General features: G+C 39.9%; 1 protein-coding gene across 1 annotated transcript in view; it reads right to left on the reverse strand.

Annotated features, from left to right (window-relative positions):
• The window catches only part of NWD2 (NACHT and WD repeat domain containing 2), a 183,249-nt gene that overhangs the window by 15,315 nt on the left and 141,223 nt on the right, over positions 1-26,711 (reverse strand). The window contains exons 4-5 of the mRNA XM_030314056.1: positions 9,460-9,663; positions 1,060-1,204 (exon numbers count right to left, since the gene is read on the reverse strand). Of these exons, the coding sequence (XP_030169916.1) occupies positions 1,060-1,204; positions 9,460-9,663 (349 nt within the window). The remainder of the gene's footprint in view (positions 1-1,059; positions 1,205-9,459; positions 9,664-26,711) is intronic.

Genomic DNA, 26,711 nt, shown 5'->3' on the forward strand with positions numbered 1-26,711 from the left:
CTCGGAGCCTGGGGCCTGCTTCGGATTCTGTGTCTCCCTCTTTCTCTGCCCCTGCCCTGCTCATGCTCTGTCTCTGTCCCTTAATAATAAATAAATGTTAAAAAATTTTTTTTAAAAAAATAAAGCCTCCTTTCTGTGGCTGAGAAAGGCTGACAAGTGGGTCTCTGCTCATTTTTATTTTAAGGTTTTCATTTTAGATTTTTATTTTATTTTAAAGTTAAATGAGATCCTGCCACTGCCTTCTTTATTTCTCAACCTCTAATGGCTTACCTGCTTACCCAGAAGAAAGCATAAGGTTCTTACTATGCTTCACCTCTGCCTCCCCAGGCCTGGCTACCTTTACCTTCTTCCTGCTCCCGGAACTTACTAAGCACATTCCTCTCTCAGGGATCTTGAATCTGGTAATCCCTCTGCCCGGGATTCTCTTAGAGTACAGCTGGCTCTGAATCCCATCATTCAGCTCAAAGTCCTTTCCTTACTGCCCACTCTGTCGACATCTGAACCCCCACATCATTCAACAAAACTAAAAGGCGACTTACTTAACCAGACCCTGTTACTGTGTCTTGTTTATTCATCCTATGTATCCTTTCCAAAATGATCCTGTTCATTTATTTGATAACTTGCCTGTCATTTATTTTCCCACACTAAAAAAAATAAGTTCCAGGAGGGACGGATCTGCCTTCTTATTCATTGTTGTATCCTCAGTGCCTTGCACATAGCAGGCTCTCAATGTTTGCTGAGTGAGTGAGTGAGTGCATGAATCAATGAACAGAATGAATGAATGAACTGAGAACACTGGCAGAGTTTGCTCTATTCTTTGCAGCCTCCTCTGACTTCTTTTAAAATCACATTTTCTGGAGAAGTTATCAAATTAAGTAAAGGCCCATCTGTGGGTTAAAAGAAAAGAACACTTGCCTCTCCAGGAGAAGGAAACATTTATAAAAGTTAGATTTCATCAGGCAGTAAATGAAATGAAATTCGTAGACCCATAAAAGGGAAGCCATGAACACATCTCTTACTGATCTCTTCTTTAGTTTACCAAAGATGTGTGACAGTTACCTGAGAACAGGTACCTCTTAGCTTGGCTATATTTCATTTTCCCCTTTTCATGTAACAGTTTTACAGCAGCCTTGAATATCTTCTTGATCTCATCTGATATCTCTTGCCAGGTCTTCTCATTGTTGGCTTTGGCAGAAGGCTGCATCTATGGAATTGTAAAAGGGAGATATTAGTCTTAAAATCATCAAAAGATAAGTCACTATTTAAGTGCAAGAAAAGCACTATTATTTGAAGGCCCGCTATGTGCCGATATTATGATAGGTGCCTAACGGGCCATATCTCATTGAATCCCCCTATAACCCTGAAAGTTAGAAATGATGTCCATGTTATGTGTGAATTTACCCGAATTACACAGAATTTGTTTGTTGCGCTTTCTTATTATAACAGGTATTTCCTTTTTTCTTTTTTACATATTTATTTTAATTATATTGAGTTAACACAGTGTTGTATTAGTTTTACACGTATGGTAGAGTGATTCAACACTTCCATACATCACCTGGTGCTCATCACAAGTGCATTCCTTAATCCCCATCATCTATTTAACCCATCCCCCCACCCACCTCCCTTCTGGTAATCATCAGTTTGTTCTCTATAGTTAAGAGTCTGTTTCTTGGTTTCTCTTTCTCTCTCTCTCTCTCTCTCTCTCTCTCACTCTTCCTCTCTCTCCCACCTTCCCTCCCTCCCTGTCTTTCCCCCTCCTTCCCACCCTCTCTTTTTCCCTTTGCTCATTTGTTTTTCTTCCTAAATTCCACATGAGTAAAATATTACGGTATTTTGTATTTCTCTGACTTCACTTAACATTATACTCTCTACCTCTAGCCATGTTGTTGCTAGAGGCAAGATTTCATTTTTATGGCTGAGTAATATTCCATTGTGTATATTCCATTTTTATGGCTGAGTAGTATTCCACTGTCCAACTTCTTTATCCATCATCAATCAATAGACACTTGGGCTACTTCCATAGTTTGGCTATTATAAATAATGCTTCAGTAAACATAGGGATGCATGTATCCCTCCAAATTCATGTTTTTGTATTCTTTGGGTAAATACCCAGTAATGCGATTGCTGGATAGTAGAGTGGTTCTATTTTTAACTTTATGAGGAACCTCCATACTGTATTCCACAGTGGCTGCACCAGTTTGCATTCCCACCAACAGCATACGAAGTTTCCCTTCTCTTTTAACCGACAACACCTGCTGTTTCTTGTGTTGGTGATTTTAACCATTAACACTAACAGGTGTGAATATCTCATATTGGTTTTGATTTGTATTTCCCTGATGATCCATGATGTCGAGCATCTTTTCATGTGTCTATTGGCCATCTGGATGTCTTCTTCAGAAAAATGTCTGTGCAGGTCTTCTGCCCATTACTTAACTAGATTACTTGTTTTCTGGGGGTTGAGTTTTATAAGTTCTTTATATACTTTGGATACCAGCCCTTTATTGGATAAGTCATTTGCAAATATCTTCTCCCATTCAGTAGGTCACCTATTAGTTTTGTTGTTTCCTTCCCTGTGTAGAAGCTTTTTGTTTTGATAGAGTCCCAATAGTTTGTTTTTCCTTTTGTTTATCTCACCTCAGGGGACCTATCTAGAAAATTTGGTATAGCCAGTGTCAGAGAAATTACTCTCTGTGCTATGTTCTAGGATTTTTATGGTTTCAGTTCTCAAGTTAGGTCTTTAATCCATTTTGAATTTATTTTTGTGTATGGTGCAAAAAAAAGTGGTCCAGTTTCTTTCTTTTGCATGTTGCTGTCCAGTTTTCCCAACATAATTTGTTGAAGAGACTGTCCTTTTCCCACTGGATATTCTTTCCTGCTTTGTTGAAAATTAACCATATAGTTGTTGAAAATTAACCATATAGTTGTAGGTTTATATCTGGGGTTTCTGTTCTGTTCAATTGATCCATGGGTCTGTTTTTGTGCCAGTACCATACTGTTTTGATCACTACAGCTTTGTAATATAACTTGAAGTCCAGAATTGTGATGCCTCTAACTTTGTTTTTCTTTTTCAAGGTTGGTTTGGTTATTGGGGGTCTTTTGTGGTTCCATACAAATTTTAGAATTGTTTGTTCTAGTTTTGTGAAAAATGCTGTTGGCATTTTGATAGGGATTGCATTAAATGTGTAGATTGCTTTGGGTAGTGTAGACATTTTAACAATATTTGTTCTTCTAATCCATGAGTATGGAATGTCTTTCCTTTTCTTTGTGTCATATTCAGTTTCTTTCATTGGTTATTTATAGTTTTCAGAGTACAGGTCTTTTACCTCTTTGGTTAGGTTTATTTTTAGGTATCTTATCATTTTTGATGCAGTTGTAAATGGGATTGTTTTCTTAATTTCTCTTTCTGCTGTCCCATAATTGGTATATAGAAATGCAATAGATTTTCCTACATTGATTTTGTATCCTGTAACTTTACTGAATTTGTGTATCAGTTCTAGCAGGGTTTTGGTGGAGTCTTTCAAGTTTTCCAAATATAGTATCATGTCATCTGCAAATAGTGAAAGTCTTACTTCTTCCTTACAGATTTGGATGCCTTTTATTTCTTTTTGTTCTCTGATTCGTATGGCTAGGACTTACAGTACTATGTTGAATAAAAGTAGTGGGAGTGGATATCCTTGTCTTGTTCCTGATCTTAGGGGAAAGGATCTCAGTTTGTCCCTCACTGAGGATATTAGCTGTGGGTTTTTCATATATAGACTTTATTATGTTGAGCTATTTTCCCTCTAAGCCTACTTTGTTATCATGAATGGATGTTGCACTTTGTCAAATGCTTTTTCTGTGTTTATTGAAATGATCATATAGTTCTTATCCTTTCTCTTGTTAATGTGATATATCACACTGATTGATTTATGAGTATTGAACCACCCTTGCAACCCAGGAATAAATCCCACTTGAATGTGGTGAATGATTTTTTAAATGTATTATTGAATTCACTTTGCTAATATTTTATTGAGGATTTTTGCATCTTTGTTCATCAGGGATATTGGCTTACAGTTTTAAATGGTGTCTTTATCTGCTTTTGGTATCAGGATAATGCTGGCCTGATAGGATGAATTTGGAAGTTTTCCTTCCATTTCTATTTTTTGGGATAGTTTGAGAAGAATAGGTATTAACCTCTTCTTTATATGTTTGGTAGAAATCCTTTGTGAAGACTTCTGGCCCTGGACTTTTGTTTGTTGGGAGATTTTTGATTATTGATTTAACTTATTTTCTGGTTATCAGTCTCTTCAAATTTTCTAGTTCTTGTTTCAGTTTTCATAATTTATATGCTTCTAGGAATTTATCCATTTCTTTTAGGTTGTTCAAGTTGTTGGCATCTATTTTTTCATAATATTCTCTTATAATTGTATTTCTATAGTGTCAGTTATTTCTCTCTCATTTGTGATTTTATTTATTTGAGTCCTTTTTCTTTTTCCTTGATAAGTTTGGATACAGGTTTATTAATTTTATTGATTTTTTTTCAAAGAACCAGCTTCTTGTGTGTGTGTGTGTGTGTGTGTGTGTGTATTTATTTGTTTTGGTTTTTATATCATTTATTTCTGCTCTAATCTTTATTATTTCCTTCCTTATGCTGGTTTTAGGTTTCATTTGTTGTTCTTTTTCTAGCTCCTTCAGGTGTAAGGTTAGGTTGTTTATTTGAGATTTTTTTTTTTGCTTCTTGAGGTATGCCTGTATTGCTATAAACTTCCCTCTTAGAACTGCCTTTACTGCATACCAAAGGTTTTGGATCATTATGTTTTCATTTTCATTTGTCTCCATATATTTTTTTATTTCCTCTTTGATTTCTTGACTGAACCATTCATTATTTACTAGCATGTTATTTAACCTCCATGTATTTGTGGTCTTTCCAAATTTTTTCTTGTGGTTGACTTCTAGTTTTATAGCATTGTGGTCAGAAAAGTTGCATGGTATGACTTTGATCTTCTTGTATTTTTTGAGGTTTGTTTTGTGGGCTAATATATGATCTATTCTGGAGAATGTTCCATGTGCACTTGAAAACATGTGTATTCTGCTGTTTTAGAATGGGATGTTCTTAATATATCTGTTAAATCCATTCAAAGCCATTGTTTCCTTTTTGATTTTCTGTTTAGATGATCTATTGATGTAAATGGGTTATTAAAGTCCCCTACTATTATTGTATTATTTGTTAGTTCCTTTATGTTTGTTATTAACTGTTTTGTGTATTTGGGTGCCTCTATGTTGGGTGCATAAGTATTTACAATTGTTATATCTTCTCGTTGGATTGTCCTCTTTATTATTACATGGTGACCTTTGACTCTTGTTACAGTCTTTTTTTTAAAGTCTGTTTTGTCCAATGTAAGTATTGCTAGTCTGGCTTTCTTTTGACATTTGTTTGCATGATAAGCATTTCTCCATTCTCTCACTTTGAGTCTGCAGGTGATTTAGGTCTAAAGTGAATCTCTTGTAGGCAACATACAGATGTGTCTTGTCTTTTTATCCATTCTGTCACTCTATGTCTTTTGATTGGAGCATTTAGTCCATTTACATTCAAAGCAATTACTGACAGTATATATTTATTGCAATTTTATTACTTGTTTTATGGTTGTTTCTGAAGATTTTCTATGATCCTTTCTTGTCTTCTATTATGTTTGCCAATTTGGATTCCTTTCTCTTTATTCCTTGCATATTTATTAGTAATTTTTGATTTGTGATTACCATTAGGTTTGTATATAACCTCTTCTGCATATAGCAGTCTATATTAAGTTGATCATCATTTAAATTTGAACACATTCTTTTCTCTTCTCTTCCCCATGTTTTAGGTATATATTATTATATTTTATACCCATTTTTTTGTGAATTCCTTGATTGATTTTTTTACAGAAATATTCACTTTTACTGCTCTGTCACTTTTAGTCTTTCCTTCCCACTTAAAGAGACCCCTTTACTATTTCTTACAGACCTGGGTTAGTGGTTATGAAGTCCTTAATTTTTATTTGTCTGGGAAATTGTCTCTTCTCTCATTCTGAATGATAACCTTTCTGGATAAAGTATTCTTGGCTGCAGGTTTTTCCCATTCAGCACTTTGACTATATCATGCCACTCCCTTCTGGCTTGCAAAGTTCCTATTGAAAAACCTCCTGCTAGACTTATGGGTTTTCCCTTGTAAGTAACTGACTTCTTTGGTCTTGCTGCTAAAAAAAATTTTTTTTATCACTAGATTTTATCAATTTAATTACAATATATCTTGGCGTGGGTCTGGTTTTGTTGATTTTGATGGGAGTTCTCTGTGCCTACTGGATCTGGATATATTTTCTTCTCCAGAATAGGGGAGTTTTCAGCTATTATTTCTGCAAATAAAGTTTCTATCCCCTTTCTCTCTTCTTCTTCTGGGACTAGTTCCCTAAGTCTCTTCTTGTTTTGCATAATTCTTTTTTTCTTTCTTTTGTTCAGCTTGATTACTTTCCATTGCTCTGTCATCTAGGTCACTATTTCATTCCTCTGTTTCTTCCAGCCTGCTGTTCATTCCATCAAGTGTGTTTATTTTGTTTATTGAGCCCTTTATCTCTGCTATGTTATTCTTTATCTCTGTGTTATGGGTTTCACTCATGTCCTCCACTCTTCTCTCAAGTCCAGTGAGTATCCTTATGATCATCGCTTTAAATTCTCTATTAGTCAGATTACTTATGTCTATTTCACTTAGATCTCTGGCTGTGGCCTTGTTCTCTTCTTTCACTTGGGATAAATTTCTCTGCCTCCTCATTTTGTCTGTCTCTTTGTGTCTGTTTCTCTGTATTAAGCAAGTCACCTGTGTCTTCTATTCTTGAAAGTAGTGACCGCAAGAAGAGGTCCTGGAGTGCCCTGCAGTGCAGTGTCTCCTGTTTACCAGAACCTGGACCTTCAGAAGAGTATCCTGTGTGTGTTGCTTATGCCCTGTTGTGGTGTCTGAGTCACTTTTTCTTTCAGTGCAGTCATCTGTACTGACTCTCTGCCTGTTGTGGGCTGTTCTTTCTCTCTGTGGTGTTAGTGGAAACCAGATAGGCCATCTCTGAGGGGGTGTGCCTGCCAGGGAACTTGGGATGGGGCGTCAGTGTTAGCAAAATTTGTGCTGGGCCCCTGGGCTTACGTCAGATCCTTGAAGTGCTAAGGCAGTCGGGGGCTGTGCCGCAGGGTGGCCAGGGATGGGAGGCTGGGTGGGGGGTGTGGTGACGGTGAGGCACATCTGGGTCTGGTGCTAGAGGGTGGCTGAGGGCACATGGCTGGGCATGGCATGGTGGCAGCTGTGGGCCAGGCAGCGGCAGGGTGTGCAGAACTTGGTTTTAACAAAATTTTCCCTGAGCTCAAGGTGAGGCCAGTGGGCCAGTCCTCAGGGGAACTCATAGGTATGGTGCACTGCTAGCAGGTTAGGCAGCAAGTGTCTCTTGGGTTTTGATACAAATTTCATAAAAAACTGATCTCTTCAATATCCTCTAAAGAGGACCGAAAGTTAAAAGAGAGGTGCTCATATGTTTCCATTCGTCTTTAGTTGTTTCTTCTTCGTTTGTTTTTATGATTCTCTAGGCAATCGAATGGGAGGACTGCCTACCAAACAAGTAACATTTATAGAGTCTTGGTGATAATCTTATTCACACCTTCATTAATTTAACAAAAATTTATGCAGAAATACCTGCATGGGTGGGGTTTAGAGAATAACTTAAGTTCCCCTGGAGGATCTTAAAATCAAATGACAAAGGAGCATCTAAAGCCAATTAAATAGTAACATATGAGCAAGTGCTCCCAAACCACTATGTAAACCTGGTTTCCTGAGGTATTATGTCTTTTGATATCTACATTTACCAGCAACTACATTTCCTCCTGGCATATATATTTAACTGAGGAATGGCTTGGATATGCCCTAATACTCCCATCCATAGAAGCAAGAATCTTGCAGATAATTACTTTGAATAGTGCATGGAGGGGGACGAAGAAAATGAAGGATCCTGACATGATTTCATATTGCATGGAGAAAATGCTTTATGTTAAATACCAGGATGACAAATACATACGGTTCTTGAATGAAGAATTGTCGCTAAGCCAGGGCTGTCGTCCTCTCAGAGATGCCTGAGCACCAAATATATCAAGGATGTTCTCTTCAGAAGAGGGATGGATATCTATGCCTTCTTTAAATTGAAAACAATGTGTTTTTTTAATTACGTAGGCCCCACACCTAATGCGGGGCTTGAACTCGTGACCCTGAGATCAAGAGTTGCATGCTTTACTGACTGAGCCAGCTGGGCACCACCATGCCTTCTTTTCAATCTGTCTAGGAATCCTTAATAAGGAATAGGCCCATCCATTTTCTCTTCCTCCTTTATTCTGTTTCAGGGGACACATAGTAGATACATTTAGGAGCCAAACTGGAGAGGAGACAGTGATAACTGTTTGCATCATGAATCAACCTCACTTGAAGATTCTACACGATATACACGAATATAAGTTACGTATGAAATGTTTAAGGACAGTTACTGAATCAATGAGTTACTATCAATCAAGTTAATCAATGAGAGACTATAATAGCTAGGCAGACTTTAAAAAGACCCCCCCCCCCAAAGAAACTTCCACAAATCGAAAATACAACTGTTGAACTTGAAAATTTTATGCATGAACAGAGTGGACACAGCTGAAGAAAAAAATTACTGAGTTGGAAAAGACCTAAAATAACCTGGAAAGCAGCATGGAGAGCTAAGGGAATTGATAATATAAAAGAGAATCAAGAGACATGGAAGCTAGACTGAAGTGGTCCAGTGTAAATCCAATTATGGAGTAAAACAGAAAGAACAGAGGAAATAGAGGAAAAACATTATTTGATAAGATGATAGCTGAGAATGTTCCAGAACAGATACAATACATAAATTCACACATAGAGGATGTATGACATATATCATTCAGAATAACATAGGCACATTATGGCAAAATGGGAAAAATAAAAATATTTTCAGATGAACAGAGTTTATCACTAAGAGACCTCCATTAATGGAACTTCTGAAGGTATACTTGAGAAAGAACCCCAGGAGGAAAGTCTGAGAGGCCAAAAAAAGAAAGGTAAGTAAAATTTGGAAAGTTTCAGGGTGCCTGAGTGGCTCAGTCCATTAAGCATCCAACCGTTGCTTTCGGCTCGGTTATGAGCTCACAGTTTGTGGGTTCGATCCCTGTGTCAGGCTCTGCACTGACAGTATGGAGCCTGCTTGGGATTCTCTCTTTCTCTCTCTCTCTCAAATAAAATAAACTTAAAAAAATGGGAAAGTTTCTTAGCTTTGGATTGTGTTGTTCAAAAGAAATGTAGGGTCCAGGGCAGAATAATTTTCTGTCTACTGTGCCTTTTCTGTGGAGGGAAGCATCTCTGGATGATGAACAGTGGAGAGTAATGGACACATGTATACTTTGGAGAGAAAGATAACTCACTGCATTTTTATTGCTTTGCAGCATTTCTGACTTAGGTCTGAGGTAATAAGCCGCTGGCACCGAGTTCTCATCGCGACAGTACCACTCTTCCAGGAGCTTCGTCTCCAGCTTCGCCTCTATGGCAGCATCCAAGATCATTTCAAACTCCGAGGCTTCGACTTCTCCGGGGATTCGGATGTTCCCATATTTTTCTCCTAACAGTCCCTGTGTATCCACAAAAAAGTTCAGGTTAGTGTATCACCAAGAAAATTCATTCTGTCGTATCCACATCCTGTAGCTACTTGATAAATAATAGACACCAGGTACATTGTTCCATCAGTTGTTTTCTTTTAATCACGGCAGATACTTTTTTCCCCATGGATTATTTAATAAGTAAAATCAGATCGTTTATATTGTAATCATAATAAATTCATATACTGAGAATTGAGATTGCATATCATATTAGGCAAATTCAACATACAGAATTTTGTCACAAATTTATTTTCCCAAAGTTTACATGATACAGCAAAAGTTGTTCTATTCTGACGTTTTTTGTTTGTTCATGACAAAGAAAAATGACATGCTGCACTCTATGAAATATCAAACATGTAAACTCCCAAACAAAAAAATTGCCTTGTGAAGAGTAAACAGTATATGATTCTAAGCCCCAGATTAACACAGCTACAAATGCAAGTAGAAAATCATTGAATGCATTGCTACCGTGGACCCCAGTATAACTAAAAACAATTCAAAATGTAAACAGGACACAATTTTCTCCTTATGAAATTCCCAAAGAAAAACATGCTCAGTGTTATGTGAAGGTATGAGGGGAGCCTGGATGGCTCAGTTGGTTAAGTGTTCAACTTTGGCTCAGGTCATGATCTCACAGTTCGGTTCATGAGTTTGAGGCTTGCTTTGAGTTCTGTGCTGATAGCTCAGAGCTTGGAGCCTGCTTCAGATTCTATGTCTCTCTCTCTGCCCTTCCCTGCTTTCACTCTGTATCTCTCTCTCAAAAATAAATAATAAACATTAAAAAAAAAAGGTGTGAGAAGATACCCACATAGCCTTGACGGGGGTATAAATTGATACAATATTTCACTGAAATATTTGATTCAGGCAGAATATATTAAAAGCCTTAAAAATCTATATAACTTTCATCTTGGCAATTTTTCTTCTGCAAAATTGTCTTTAGGAGATAATTAAGGTTGTACATATAAAGACTTCCCAGAATATTTATGCTGATACTGTTTTAAAAGGAAAGAATTGGCATAACAACCTAAGTGTCCTGCCCATGGGAACATTTAAATAAACTCTGGGACCTCTGTTCAAAGGATGCAGCAAGTCATATTCCAGAACTGTATTGATGTAAAAAGATTATTTTTTCTTTTTCAAGTTTTTGTTTAAATTCCAGTTAGTTAACATACAGGGTAATGTTAGTTTCATGTGTAGAATTTAGTGATTCATCACTTACATAACACCCAGTGCTTATCACAAGAGCCCTCCTTAATGCCCATCACCCATTTAATGCATCCCCCCCATCCCCCCTCCCCTCCAATAACCCCCGGTTTGTTCTCTACAGTTAAGAGTCTGTTTTCTGATATGCCTCTCTTTTTTCTTTTTCCCCCTATGTTCATCTGTTTTGTTTCTTCAGTTCCACTTTTGAGTGAAATCATATGGTATTTGTCTTTCTCTGACTGACTTATTTCACTTAGCATAATACTTTCTAGCTCCATCCACATCATTGCAAACGGGAAGATTTCATTCTTTTTTATGACTGAGCAATATTCCATTGTATATATGTACCACGTATTCTTTATCCATTCATCGGTCGGTGGACACTTGGGCTCTTCCATAATTTGGCTATTTTTGATGGTGCTGCTATAAACGTTGGGATGCATATATCCCTTCGAATCAGTACTTTTGTATCCTTTGGGTAAATACCTAGTAGTGCAATTGCTGAATTGTAGAAGATGTTTATAATATATTATTAAGTGAAAAGGGAAGTTACAAAACAGTATGTATAAGATGATTCTAATGTTATATATATATATATTACATATATATACAAGAGAAGATTGTGTATATGTATATACAAACATACATATACATGTAAGAAAGGTTTTATAAGAATGCACAGAAGTATTATCAATTATTATCTTTGGGTGGCTTTAAATTTACTTAGATTGTTTTATGAACTTCCTGTTTTTTTTTTTAAAAGTTTATTTATATTTTGTAGTGATCTCTACACCCAACATGGGGCTCGAACTCACAACCTTGAGATCAAGAGTTGCATGCTCCACCAACTGAGCCATCCAGGCACCCCTGAATTTACTGCTTTTTTATTAAGAATTTGTGTACACATTATTACTTTGTAATGAGAAAAACAACAAGGATTAAAAATTCTTGAGGCGCCTGGGTCCTTTGGAAGGGCCTCAGTCGGTTGAACGTCCGACTCCGGCTCAGGTCATGATCTCGCAGTTCATGAGTTCGAGTCCTGTGTTGTGCTCTATGCTGACAGCTCAGAGCCTGGAGCCTGCTTCAAATTCTGTCACTCCCTCTCTCTCTCTCTCTCTGCCTCTCCCCTTCTCGTGCGCGCTCTCTCTCTCTCTCTGTCTCTCAAAAATGAATAATAAACATTAAAAAAATTTTAAAAAGTTCTTAAACCTAGTGATGCGGTCTATCCTGCCTTGTGGAACCATACTTCCAAGCTCCTCTAAATGTCTGCTTAAGCTTGCGATTCTTGCAGTGTGGTCCTCAGACAAGTAGCCTTGGCAACACCTGGGGACTGACTAGGCCTGCAAATTCTCACGTCCCATCCCAGACCTACTCGTCAGAAACTCTGGGGGCAGGGCCGAGCAGTCTGTGTTTTCGCAGGCCCTCCAGGTGCATGAACCACTGGCTTAAGCTAGTAAAAATGTTAGCTTCTCTAGCATCTGGTGTTCCCATTACTTTTCAGTCTTATCTAGTAGCAACAAGGAAGGAACATAATGAAACTCCACGACAAATCTATGCTATCCAAGACAAGTGTGTCTGCTTTATAGAATCCCTGGAAGGATTTCTCATTAATCCGTGGGCACCTTCATCCTTTCCTCCTGTTGACTAGTACCTTAACCCTAAACTTCAAGCCTCGTTTACCCATTGGAATGTGAATTGTGGTTTGGCCTCTGACCTTGGTCCACTTCTGAACTACCTCTACTGCTTATCACTGCAGTATCCAGAGTGTCATCTCATACAGGCAGGTGAGAGAATTAAAGTCCTGGTAAATCAAAGTCCCAACTAAATTCCTAACCTAAACTCTGTTACAAGATGGTAAGCCCCATAAGGACTGAGGCCCGAGGTGTTGCTTCCTAGCACATAGAAAACATATGTATTTTTAAAACCCTATTTATTGAATAAATGAATGAACCAAGGTAGAGAAAGAAATCTTTAGACTTTGCTCTCTTCTCAGCTGAAGCTTCTTCTTGTGTTCAGAGGTAATATTTCAGCTCTTAACAGGGGGACTAACAATTTGGGAAGGTACCAGCCTTGTCTGCAACCTTCGTTTCAGCCTGTGATCTTTTAATAATTCCTGTCTACCCGCATTCCTGGTTGGGCCATGCCCTGTCTCCTTGGGATATAATCTGTCTCATCTAATTGGCTTACTCAAGCTGATTGTGGCTAACTGAACTCGCCTTTTCAAGCTCAGGTTTTCTCAGTACTAGCCTCAAAGGCCAGAGAGGAGGAAGATACAACCCGCTCATCCTCTTTGGCTGCATAAAGGTCCTTTGGAAGGGCCTTGAATGGAGGGACACCACCACTTTATTATTTTAGCATGGTAAACAAGGATCTTTGGAGGGTTCTGTTGACATAAGGGTGTTCTAACTTCGACTCACTGTATCAGCTTGAAGGCCACGTGGGAACACTTTCATTATAATCTGCATTTGTTTTGGGCTATTCTTGACAACAGGCTGTAGGCAACAAAAATAATGTTATTTTGAGTTGCTTCTCACTTTCTATTTTGTGAAGGAATAATTGACATACAATGTTGCAGTAGTTTCGGCTGTACAGCATAGTGATTCAATATTTGTACACATTACAAATGGTCACCACAATAAGTCTGGTTACCATCTGCTACCATACAAAGTTGTTAGAATATTATTGACTGTGTTCCCTATGTTGTACATTATATCCCCGTATCTTATTTATTTTATACCTGGTAGCTTGTACGTCTCAATCCCCTTCACCCATTTCATCTACCCCCTCGCCTCCCTCCCCTCTGGCAACCATCATTTTATTCTCACTTTCAGCGTTCCTCTTCTAAAATCCGTGATGTTAAACTTCGATAAATGAGCAGGTATGACTTCTCGTTCTGCCACAGATACAGAAGGAGATGACATTTTTAAGGCTAACCAGCCTGAGGATTATCCTATTCCTGTTGGCTAGTCTGGATAAGGGTAGTCAACATCTTTAGTCAGGGCTCTCTGTCATGAGGAGTGAGGTTTTAGTGCTGGGATGAGCTACCTAGAAAACCCATATGGGCAAGATAGGGAATACGCAGACTTCTAAGCAGTAGCCACTGGAGGAATCCAAAAAGGCATTCAGTGGAGTCTGGCCATGGGTGGAGGATATGGAGGACAGCCAGAAAATTAAATATGGGGTTAATTGACACTTCTCCAGCTAGCGGTCGATGAAGTCCAAGAATACCATGGACCCAGCTATCAAGGTCCAGGGCAGGACTGGCTGGATCTGGGATATGGAGTCAGAAAGAGGCTTAGCAAAGCAAGATGGTGTCCTAGCACAGGACCATCATCACTGCACTAGCCATGAACTAACTCCTGGCTCTTTGTCTTTCTGCCCTAACTAAGGCTGGTTCCAGAGCCTAGGGCCGGGTCACATCTATGGATCGGTTTCTAAAATGTGTGCCATGGATTACCCACACCTGGATCACTCAGGGTGCTTGTTAAAACGTACGTTTCAAGATCACTTCTCAGACCTGAAGAACACTGTGGTTGGCAGCCCAGGAATATGCATTTTCAAATGAGATCGCAAATGAATCTAGAATTTGAGAACCACTTCTATGGGCAATGCATATGAGTAATGGTTAGCAAGCACTGAAGGGGCAGGATGGGGAACACGGCAGGTCAACAGAAAAATCGAAGGCTATTCAAAAATAATTATTTGAGTGGAACAGCTGGCACCAAATACTACAATTATTGGATCGATATAGTAAGGCAAAATGTTTTTTAGAGGAGAGATACTGAAGAAGAAAAAATATCCTCATCCAATTCAAATAGCAAATGTATATCGAGCACCTACTATATATAAAGTGGTAATACAGAACTTCAGAAAAGTAATGATGTGCTACAGGCTTAGAGTTTCTTATTGGATTGTTCTCCCTAAGTCTTTTCCTTCTATTGATTCTTCCTTTAGGTGGAATGCTCATAAATCATGAAGCAGTTACTTTTCAGGAGTCCAGGACAGGATTCTGTCTTAGTCTTATCTTGCTATTTCAGAAATAGCAAAAAGAGAAATAGCAAAAGAGAATTTTGCCACCACATTTTTCAGGAAGACTTTATGGGGTTCTATGTGGCTATAGTTTCAAGGTAACTCACAAAGCATGCCTATATCTACCAGGGATGGACACAATCAATTTAGAGTCGGTTAATCTGGTTGCAAAGTCCAGTACATATGGTTGATGGCTCAGAGTGGGGGTAGAGATACAGGACCATACTTAGGAGGCTAGCAGTCAGATTTGAGGTGGCAAGATGGAGTCCATCTTGGTTTTCTAATCCGATGATTCCTTAGCTCTGTAGTCACAGGCAGTATCCATGAATGACTTCAGAAACTATGAGCAAGAGTCCACCGGCAATAGAATATTCACTAACCCGTCCATATCCTTCTGGCCCCAGTGCTCAAAAGCTCATTTTTTGCTTAGTTAAATCAAATTTGCCCATGTGTGGGAGAAATTTGGTGGCAAGTTGAGGGACTACATTGGGTTTTGCATTGAGGTCCATTTTTTTTAACTACACTATATAGATCAATCTACCTGTGTGACCCTGTATGGAAGAAACGCATTATGTCTGAAATAATTTTTAACCTTTTATTGAATTGCTTAACACACTGTCAATATACATATGAACATAAATCTATGGAATTTCTCCTGTCTGCAGAATCACCATAATCACCTCTCCCACCCCCTAATCAAATGTGAATACATTTAAATTGCCCATTCTTCAACACTGAAGATAGGTAGGTGGAAACAATCCAGTTGAATTGTCAAATAGAATCTGGGAGTTAAGTTCATTTGTCTGAACAGCCTAAGATAATCTTCTACTATTTTCAAGGTAGTTTCTGCATGTAAAATCCTAGCATAAGAAATACTTCAAGACAGATGCTTTAGAACTAGATAGAGGTGATGGCTGCACAACACTGTAAATGTACTAAATCGTTCCACTGAATCGTTCACATTAAAGTGGTTAATTTTATGTTCTGTGAATTTCACCTCAAGTGAAAAAAGGAATGTTTTCTGAATTTTTCAGTTCTTTGCAACCAGGAACTTGAATGTAAAAGGACTCTACTTTTTGTAGCTCCCTTTCTTTATACGCTGATATAGATACATCTAATCCCATTGCGTTTAAAGGCTTAGAATATTTTCTTTCCTTTTCGTTGATGTTTCTTTTCTACTGGGCAAACACTGATCCCCACCCCCACCTCCCTCTGCTCTTCAGGTGCACTTGGTTCTCCTGGGCTTGCAACTGAGAATCCTTGGGCTCGGAGTCTGATGGTATGCAGCTTATATTGTAATGGAAAGAACAGAGGGATTGAAATATTGGTAAAGGTGTCAGTAAGCTCAGTGTGTCTTTTACTCTGTGGGGTGCCAGGAAAAGCATGTGAAGGCAGTCTTTTTGGGGTTATGGGTGAGATGCCTTGTAGGCAGGTGGACGACTGCTCTGGGCTGCTATTTATGAGCCAAAACTCATGGGGGCAACTGGAAGGGAAAGGAGAGATCTTCCCCACACTGGCGCTATCACAGGCGGAAGCAATACTCCATAAATGCCCTGTGACTAACCCAGTCACTAATGTAAGGCAGGTGCAACTCTTCCTTCCTTCTGTAAGATTCCCTTTTATTTCTTAAAATAAAACCCACATTCATATACACAACTTCCCCTCAGGATTCTGTGAGGTAGGTAGAATCGCAGAAGAAAACCCCATCTCACAGACCTCCACTGGCTTGCCCATGACTACCTCTCTAAGAAGACGTTCAAGTACCGGCAGTCGAACATGGGGCTTTTCAGTCTTTCTACTTCATCGGGTTACTGTGCTATGCTCCCTCCTAACAGTGCCTTCCAGTGGCTTATTTGCCCGTGATGGCTCTTCCGGCCAGTGCCCTTGGCAGGGCCACCATCCACGGCCACGCAGTCTGTGCAGCACACCCCCAGGGGGCACTGTTCACAAGGACGGCAGCATGTTCAGTGTTATGGCCCTGGCTGTTGGTATTCTTTTTATCGGATGTATTGTTGGGTAGAGGGACAAGCACGGTCGCGATGTATTCCCAGGAGCTCATAGTCAACCTTCAGAGAGCTCTGCTGTTGAGTGGGGCCCCAAAACCAAAGGGTCAGTACCTGCTTTCCATACTTAATAGTATTTTCTCAATGTTTTTTGAAGTCAACAGGCAACTTTACAACTGACTTTTACATTTTTTAACATAAACGTAATATAAAGTACTTTATTTAGAAGTGAATTGCAACTCAAATTACTCAAACATGACATTTCATATGTCATAAGAGGCAAGAGTAAATGCAGAGAAGAGAATGTGACGGTTAATTTTATGTGTCAACTTGACTGGACCGTGAGGTGCCCAGGTGTTTGACCAAATGTTATTTCTGGGTGTGTCCTTAAGGGTATTTCTGGATGAGATCAGCATTCGAATCAGCAGACTGAATAAAACAAAAAGGTGGAGGAGGAGAGAATTTACTCTCCCTGCCTATCTGAGCGGGGACATTGGTCTTCCGCCCTCTGCCTGGGACTTCCATCAGCGGTAGTGCTGGGTCTCCAGCTTGCCGACGGCAGATTGTGAGACTTCTAACTTATCTGTTAGAATTAAATTATGTCCACACTAAAGACGATCTGGATAAGATCTGCAAGAAAGGTTTATCTTTTGGCGCCAAAAGACAGAAAGGTAATATCTTCAGAAAACTGGGCTTCTCTTGGTCATTAAAGATGCACTCTTGCATACGGGGTTGCCAAAAGTGGATGTTAGCAGATATGTTTAGCACATAAAGCACTCAATTATCCAGATACCCATGTTGGAATTAACAGTATATTCTCATTAGACATTTACTGGCATCTGTCTATGGGCAAAAGGATCTATCCACCTCCCACCATTTGTACATAGTGAGCCCGTGTTTCACATACCACAAAAATGAATTTCTGAAATACGACCGACAAAAAGATACACTCTTGCACACAAATAACCTGCATGTCAATAAAGAATATTTTGAAATTAGGAAAGGCAGATGTTAAGAATGACCTTCTTTCTCTGAGTCTCAGCTTTCACATCTGTAAACGGAGATAATACTTGAGGCTTTGAGTATTTGTCTAGCAGCACATCCACTCTGGTTTATTGTGAGAATCAAACGGCTACTACAGATGAAATGCTTTACATTTCACAGAATGCTTGGCACACTTAGCAATATATATAAGGCACCACTACTTTACTCGTAGTTTATAGAGAAACATACGTACGCAATACACTCAAACATACACGTAACGGGAATAAATCCTGAGAAGTACTACTGGATAGGTAGATAAAGGAATAAAATACCTCTTGATTGCAAAAAGGAAAACAGAAGATAGCAAGGAGGAAAAGAGTGGGTAGCTAGTTTCTTATAGGTGTAAGATGGTAAGAAAATATATAGCCCTGGGGCACCTGGGTGGTTCAGTCGGTTAAGCATCTGACTTCAGCTCAGGTCATGATCTCACTGTTTGCAAGTTCAAACTCCGCATCGGCTCACTGCTGTCAGTGCAGAGCCCGCTTCAGATCCTGTGTTTCCCTCTCTCTCTGCCCTCCCCAATCTCAAAAATAAACATTAAAAGAATTGAAAAAAAGAAAATACGTAGTCTGGTAAGGACAAACTCCTCTGTTCTTGAGAAGGGGAGGAAAAGAGGTTTCAGTAAACTATGCGGGGTTCACCATATTAGCTAGTCAGAGTACACAGATGCACGGAGTTAACCTTTGTGGAGAATTCAAGCAGTGCTTTAGGGACAGCTGACAACCCTCACGTCAAATAAGTTCTAAAAAAATGGAGCAGTTTGTGTCATCAGTGTGTTCCTAACCATGTTTGGAGGAATTGAGAGTTACTTAGATTCAATCATTCTACCAAAGAAGTCCAGCATTGCTTTGGACTGAACTGTGTCCGCTGAAATTCATATGTTGAAGCCCTAACTCCCCCATGTGATTCAGGTAGGGCCTTAAGGAGGTGATTAAGGTTGAATAAGGTCATCAGGGTGGAGTTTTGTTCCAACGGAACCGGTGCCCTTATAAGAGAGGAAGAGACACAAAGCATTCTCTTTGCCTTACAGGGACACAGCCAGAAGGAAGCTGTCTTTGAGCCAGGAAGCGGTTTCAACAGAATCTGACCATCTTGGCACCCTGAACTTGGACTTGTAAACTCCAGAACTGTGAGAAAAGACCTGTCTTTTTTTCCTTTTTAAAAAAATTTTATTTAAATGCAACTTAGTTAACATATAGTGTAATAATGGTTTTAGGAGTAGAGTTGAGTGAGTCATCACTTACATATAACACCCAGCGCTCATCACAAAAGTGCCCTCCTTAACACCCATTACCCATCTAGCCCATCCCCCCCCACCCAACACCCCTCCAGCAACCGTCAGTTCTCTGTATTGAAGAGTCTTGTGGTTTGCCTCCCTCTCTGTTTTTATCTTATTTTTTCTGAAGCCTCCCATTCTATGGTATTTTGTTATGCTAGCCCGAGCTGATTAATACAAACCTAATTAACAAAACGAAGCAGATTTTGTCAGTGTAAGATCTGGTATTTCTGGCAATTCATCACTAAATGTCCTGAGGGGGTAAATTCATAGATTAAATGACTTACCAATTACATAAAGTATGCAACAGAATAACTAAGTTAATGCTTCCATCTAGTTTGAGAGTCTCAGCTCATAATCAAATTATAATTTTACCTTTTTTCTTTTATGGTTTAACTATGGCTATTTACATACTGAAACCCACTGCTGAACTCATTAATAATAACATATCAATAATAATTCTGCTACCTTTTACTTATTATGATGTGCTTCTGTGTGTAGGAAGTTCCATTACCTAGAAAATACTGGACACAACTCTTGCTCTTTAGAAACACCCAAGCAAGGGAAGCAAGTGTAAGTGTGAAAGGATTGGGTAATAGAACCACAGGAAACACAACCATCCTGGAGCTGGTGGTTAATTTGCATCAGTTTCAAAGTACAGATCGTAACCCTAACTGTGGCCCGTTGCCTCACAAAACTGAGAACTAAGAACTGTGTAAGGATTACTGAAATTCTAAAATGCTAAAGGAGTAATTCATTGAAAAAGTGGATACAAAAGAGCCAGGGTGTTTGGTGGGGGGGGGGGGGTAAAAAGGAGTGGGGAGAGCGTTCTGGACACAGAAATGAGATGCTGTTATTTCAGTGGTGCTGTCCATGAAGCAGTCACAAATAAGGATCTGTAAGTCCCAGAACTAATCTGGCTGGAAAAGTAGTCCTGGAAGTCATCATGTATTCATTCAGCAAATATTGAGCATCTAACTTGCAGGGTGACCAACCATTTCGGTTTGCTCATGACTGTCCCAGTTTGAGAAGTGAAAGTCCCAGGCAAGCTGAGACCATTGGTGACACGTAGGCGCTCATGGTCCTTGCTCCTTTGAGCTTTTAAAGAGAGCACTCTGCTATCTGTACGAACTAGGTACTTTAAGGGCGAATTACAGAGTGGAAAGAGAACAGGGCTGAGGACCACCACGTTTGAGTGTGGGCACAGGGCAGGAGGAGGAAGAGTGGAACAGCATCACAGAAGTCCAGAGGGAAGGGAATGATGCTGCTGAAAACATTCATACAGAGTTCTCATAAAGCCATGGGAAAATGCATGAAGGACATGAACTGGTAATTCATAGAGGCAGAAAAGCAAGGGCCAGTGAGCATGAGAGAGAACAGTGCTCAACTCTAGCTTCATTAATGATCACAGAACTGTAAACGCAAACACACATGATTAAGGCTTTTTGCTAATCAAACTAATACCTAATAGTGCCGAGGCAGAAGGAAACAGGCACTCTGACACAGAGAACCAGTACAAATGGGTATAACCCTGCTGAGAATGTAATCTGGCAGTAGGTAGAAGACTCTACTTTTGGAAATCCATTCTACTCTGCATAAAGATTTGTTTACTAAGATGTTCAGCAATTTTTAGCTTCTATTTTGGTTTTATTCTAGAAGATATATTAAATATACCAGTGATTGTGTAAACAAGAAAACAGAAACAAATTGCCCATCAAAATCAATTCACCTAAGGTGTGGGACAGAATTCTGCTTGAGTTTCTATTTTTCTAACTCTGAGAACTTAAAAACTAGAGAAACACAAAACACAAAATAAACAACAATGCCTCCACAGCCTAGCTTGGCCACTCAACATTTGGTCATATTTTCAAGTGACTTTTTAAAAATAGGCTTTTCCTACTGATGAATAGTTAGACTCTTCCATTTTTTTAAATACAAATAATACCATACTAAATATCCTACCATTAAGTTAGTAGATACTGAGGGCATTATGTTCATGGAAATGACATCCGTTTATATTTAACATATTGAAAGTCCCACACTCGGACCAGATTGCTACCTTCATACTTAAAAATGTGGATTCAAGGGGTGCCTGGGTGGCTCAGTCGGTCAAGTGTCTGATTCTTGATCTTGGCTCAGGTCATGATCTCACGGTTTGTGGGATGAAGCTCCGTGTTGGGCTTTGTGCTGACAGAGCAGAACCTGCTTGGGATCCTTGGTCTCCCTCTCTCTCTGCCCCTCCCCTGCTTGCACTTGCCTCTGCCCTCTCTAAATATAGTTACATAGATAGATGAATGAATGGAGTCCAGTCATGTTTTAGTGCCTGTGGAGCCTGGTTCTTGCAGCCATTGTCCAGCTGGCTGGGTCTGTATCCCGGCTTGGATACATCGCACAACGCCTCGTCCACAGGGGGCTCTCCCTTCTCTTCCTGCTGCCCTGCAAGGGTCAGCCCCGGTCAGTGTGTCTAAGGTTCTTTCAGAACTGCCCATCCGTGTGCAGATCCTGTGAGGCTTTTCAGCACCGCTTTGAAAGCCTTCCCAAAAGAGCTGAATTGCCGATGCATGCCTCTGGTCCACAGTTCCAAGCAAAGTTTCTTCTTTTGAACTGGGGTTAGAGAAGAGAGGCCTAGAAGGAAGCCTGGCATCTGCACCATGGGCCCGAGGGCTGGACAGAAGGAAAGCTGGCTGGAGTGTTAACTGTCTAAATGGCAGCATTATTAACGGGTACCCATTAATAAATAAGGCCTGGGCTCATGAAGGTCTATGGCGACTTACAAGTGTCCCCCTCAGTATTTGCCTAATTCGTAACTGGTGTTTTACATTTCGAGGTTCTCCTAATATCTTGCATAATAATCTCTCCTCTTAGATGGTAGTAAATTGAGCCAGTATTCCCTTTTTGTTGACCCGGTATTTTCAAATGCATTTAAGTGGTTTTTCAGTACAAGGAATGCATATTTGAATATTATCCTCTTTCTTTCCTGATGGAAAATATGGAGTTAAACATGGAATTATTTATGGCCATCCATATTTCCTAGGCTCTAGCAACTGATGATAAACTAGAATCAAAATTATTGCCACAAAATAGGATTGACCTGGCTTTCCATCTACCCCTCCATGGAGCTGAGAATCCTCTGAGTTCCTCCACAAGAGTTCTGGGAGACTCAGGCAGGGGGGATTTCAGATTTGCCCTGGGGTTTAGTGGTCATGCTACTCTGCCGTTTTGCCTTTGCAAAGCCTTCCAGTGTCTCCAGAAGCAGTGGGAAAGAGCAACAGCTGGGTTGTGGGGGCCTAATCAACACTGCTACGGCAGCCAGTACCCACCATGGACCATAATGCTAGAGCCGATGCCTGAAGACCTTCATGCCAAGGGTACTGGTGACTGATGTCAAAGCAGGTGTTAAAGAGCAGGTGTCCCTCTCTCCTCCCATTCCTCACAGATGCCAGTCTTGCTGTCTGTGGTCACTGCAGATGCCTAAGCTCCTGCCATCCTGAGTTCTTAGCTGTCCACAGCTCCATTTGCTCTGACCACCCTCTTTTCTCCTTTCCCAATCTTAGGACGTGGGCTGTACTTAGACCCACCCCTCCCTTCCATGATGGCCTTTTTCCCTGGGACCAAACTCCTACGTCTGGTTTTACCCTTCCTGGATGAGAAATATCTGGAGGCTTTTCAATGTAACCATTTTTGAAGGGACCCTCCACCATTCCTCTCATCGCTGCTAACTTGTTTGAATTCTCGAGTCAGGGCAGTTTCTTAGACTCATTCTAGGGTTCGTCTTCCAGTAATGTCAGTGATTGTGCCAATTGCACAGTAACTGATTCATCCAGCACCACTAGCTCTTCCACATGAGAGGGAGAAATACGAACCAATCACAAGCCATTAACTCATCTGATCCTTGTAAAACCACTGTGAATTCTTCCATGTTGAAGCTGAGAAACTGGAAAACCAGAAAGGTCAAGTAACTTGCCTAAGGTCCCACAGCTGGTTAAAGATGCAGTTCAACTCTGAGCCCACGTCTTCCTAATGCAAGTCCGTAATCTTTCTACCGTATCATGCTTTCTTCAGGGAGACTTCCAAATGGCTAGTTTATCCCTTAGGCATCTTAAAAACTCTTTAAAATAAATTTCAATAGGAAAAAAAAAAGTCTTAGCTGTATTTTATACTTTTATTTCACCTTGATGTAGATCTTAAACAGAAGACAATGGGTGCAATTTAACTTTTATTGATGAGGTGGTACTGAGAGTGGTTAAGAACACAGTCTCCTGCTGTGTGACCTCAGGGAAGTTACTTAGCCTCTCTGTGCTCCAGTTTCTTTATCTGTAAACTGTAGATGACAACAGTGCCAATCTCCATGGGTTGCCATGTGGATTAAGAGTATTAATTTAAGGGAATTAGAAGGGTAACTGATCATAAGCATAAATGCTCAGTCAAGGCTACATTTTAATTGATGAACCAGTCAATAACCTATCACTGTGTACTACGTTGATCAAATTCTTTTATACATTTTTATTCTGTAAATGTCAGGCTGCGAGCTGTCATTTTTCCAGCTGTCACAATACCCATTTCCAGCAGACTTCCTTTACTCGATCTAATGGGGAATGAGAAACTGTACCAACCAACCTTTTATAGAACTGTATATTAAAGTGAGTCTGAATGACATTTGAAGAAGACAGATTATTGGTGACTTTGGTATAGTTTCATTACAGCTACTTCTGGAGCATAAAGCTAATTTATCTTTATTTTGGAGTGTCAGATTTTTATTTTTTGAAGTGTTGAGGCCACTGAAAGACTGATCTCCAGATGAGAAAAATGTAATTCTCTATAATGTGAAGAAGTACAGTGCAGGCACCAGTCATTTACAAATAAACCTTATGAAGACTTTGACACATCCCCCAAAGTAGAGAGACCAACAAGATGAGCCCACAAACCTATTTCAAGGTTCAATCATTACCAACACTTTGATAATCTTGTTTTATCCATCTTTGGCAATCCCATCATTTTATCAAACGAAAACAAAACAAAAAACCTTCAGCATGTATTTTTAACTTGCAGAAAGTTTTAAATGTCATCATGGTGCTGTTATTATCCTCCAAAGAATGAAGTATAATTTATTAATGCCTCCTCCAGCCCATATTTAGATTTCCTCAGTTGTTTCAAAACCTTTTTGTAGTCGCGGGTTTTGAAAATCGAGATCTGAATACAGCCCATATATTGCATTGGGTTTGCATGCCTTTTAAATTTATCTAATTCTGTAATAGCTGCCCTCTCTCAGGCAGGTCATTGGTTGGTTGAGTAGCAGGTTATTTGTCCCATAGACCGGTTTTTCAAAGTGCGGGCCCTGGACAAGTGGCTTCAGCAACCCCTGGGAACGCGGTAGCAATGCTAATTCTGTTCCCAGGCCCCATCCATCCCGAGGCAGAAACTCCAGGAATGCAACTTAGCCGTTTGCTTTAACAAGCCCTCCAGGATCTTGATGTGGGCTAGTCAACAACAGTGGTTGGTAGGAGATTTGGCTGATTGCCACCTCTTGTTGCCATTTATCTCTAATTAGCCTTCATATTTCCAATCAGCTGGCAATTAGATTTAGAACCTTGATTATAGTCAGGTTCAATCTTTTTTTTTTTTTTCCACTGATCATGCTGTGCTTTCCTGCTGCATCAATCATGAGGCTCGCAAGACCTCTGACCCAGCATGAGTAGAGTAGCACTGAGACTACCAGAGCCTGTGTGGCGCCTGCCTGATGCCTGCTTTCCTGAATAATTGTATCAACCATTGAGAAGTGTCGTCTAGACTTACTATTTCCTTTGGGATGGTGAGATGATGTCTAGTGTCTGTCCTGCGTTTATGAATCACTTTCAGCCCTTTGTTGTTGTTGCTTACTTGGGACTATGACCACCTCCATGGCGCAGTTACAGTTTAAAAGCAGCAGGAATCAACGTAACTCGTTGTTCGCAGATTTAAAAAAAATCAGGACTTTTTGGATGACTCTTAGGACAATCCATCGCAGACCGCTGATGTGCATTTGCTCAGAAACCACTCAATTAGTGAAGAAATGACGACAACGTAACAGTTTTGAACATGGTCTCTGGTTTTGAGTCAATTACAGCCTGCCTGCGTACCTGTGCACAGCCACATGTGCTGCTCAAGCAAAGTGTGGTACTTAGACCAGTGTTTGGATGCCTCAGTACCCTGTACGCCGTGATGCCAATATCACCTGTTCCTACCTGCCTGATAAGAATTTTAAGATCTTCTGAGGTAATGCCAGAGTACTTTGTGTGAAATCATAAATATGTGTCTCTTAGATCTGACTCATTTAACAGAGCAACATTTCTCAAACCTTTTTTGACAGAGACCTACAGAAAGAAACAGTTTTATATTACGACCCTGTTCTCTCCCTCTCTCTCACACCCATACTTTGGAAGTGGAACCATCTGTGTCCACCCCAGACCTATGGAATCAGAAACGGAGAACATCTCCGGTAATCTGTTTCATCAAATAATTACATTACATGCAATGCATCCCAATGCTTTCTATTTCATTCCAGTTCTATTTTATCCCACTCTATGAAAGATTGCTGGTGGTAACCCGCTATATTAGAAACTAGATTAGAATGATTTCCTGGCCCACTCTTAGATAATAACCCACATTTAAAAAGAAAATGTGTAATCCTTTAAAGAAAAACCTCTTCTCCTCCATAGTTCTAAACTCATCTTCCCCAAGATTGCTTCATTCTTCTTTGGTTGTCTATTGAATAGAAGTGTCCCTGATCTCAGGCACACACAGTAAGGTGGTGCTGCTAATAAAAGAGAAAAGCAAAAAATGAATTCACAGGTGGGTGCCATTTATTTGAACTAGAGTCACAAGGGAAGGTTTTATGCCGAGGATAAAACTTTATTCATTTATTCATAAATGAACAGGAAGGCACAATGAGTGAAGGACAAGATTCTTTCCCTGGTTATAGGCCAGATGGGAAAGAAAACAAGACAGGAGACAGGAAGGGACAGCATGGTTGGGTTGGTCAGGACTCACAGACCTCAGAGAAGATTGAACTAATGAGAGGTTGACTGTGGATGAGGAAGGAAGCAGAAGTTGAACCAGTCCCTGCTAGACAAAAAAGGCCAAATTGGGGTGAGGGTGGGGAAATACCTTCTAGATGCTTGCAGCTATAAATGAGACAACTAGAAGCCTGGCAACAATAACAGCAAAGCTTTTATTTCTATCAATAAGAACAGCAATTACTATGAAGTTACGAGTTCGGTACTATTATTCTCAAGGTTGAGAAAATCTGATGAACGTGGTCACAGAGCAAGTGTGGGACAGAATAAGGATCTGAGCTCAGGTCTACAGAACTCCCAAGTTCACAGTCCTGTCCTTGTGTTCTGTAGTATGATGGGACAGAACTCCCATTAAGAGCCAGCACATGGTGGGATGTAATGACATTTAAGGGATGGGTAGTTCAAGTGTGGATT

Source organism: Lynx canadensis, chromosome B1, assembly GCF_007474595.2.
Source record: "Lynx canadensis isolate LIC74 chromosome B1, mLynCan4.pri.v2, whole genome shotgun sequence".
Taxonomy (NCBI): domain Eukaryota; kingdom Metazoa; phylum Chordata; class Mammalia; order Carnivora; family Felidae; genus Lynx; species Lynx canadensis.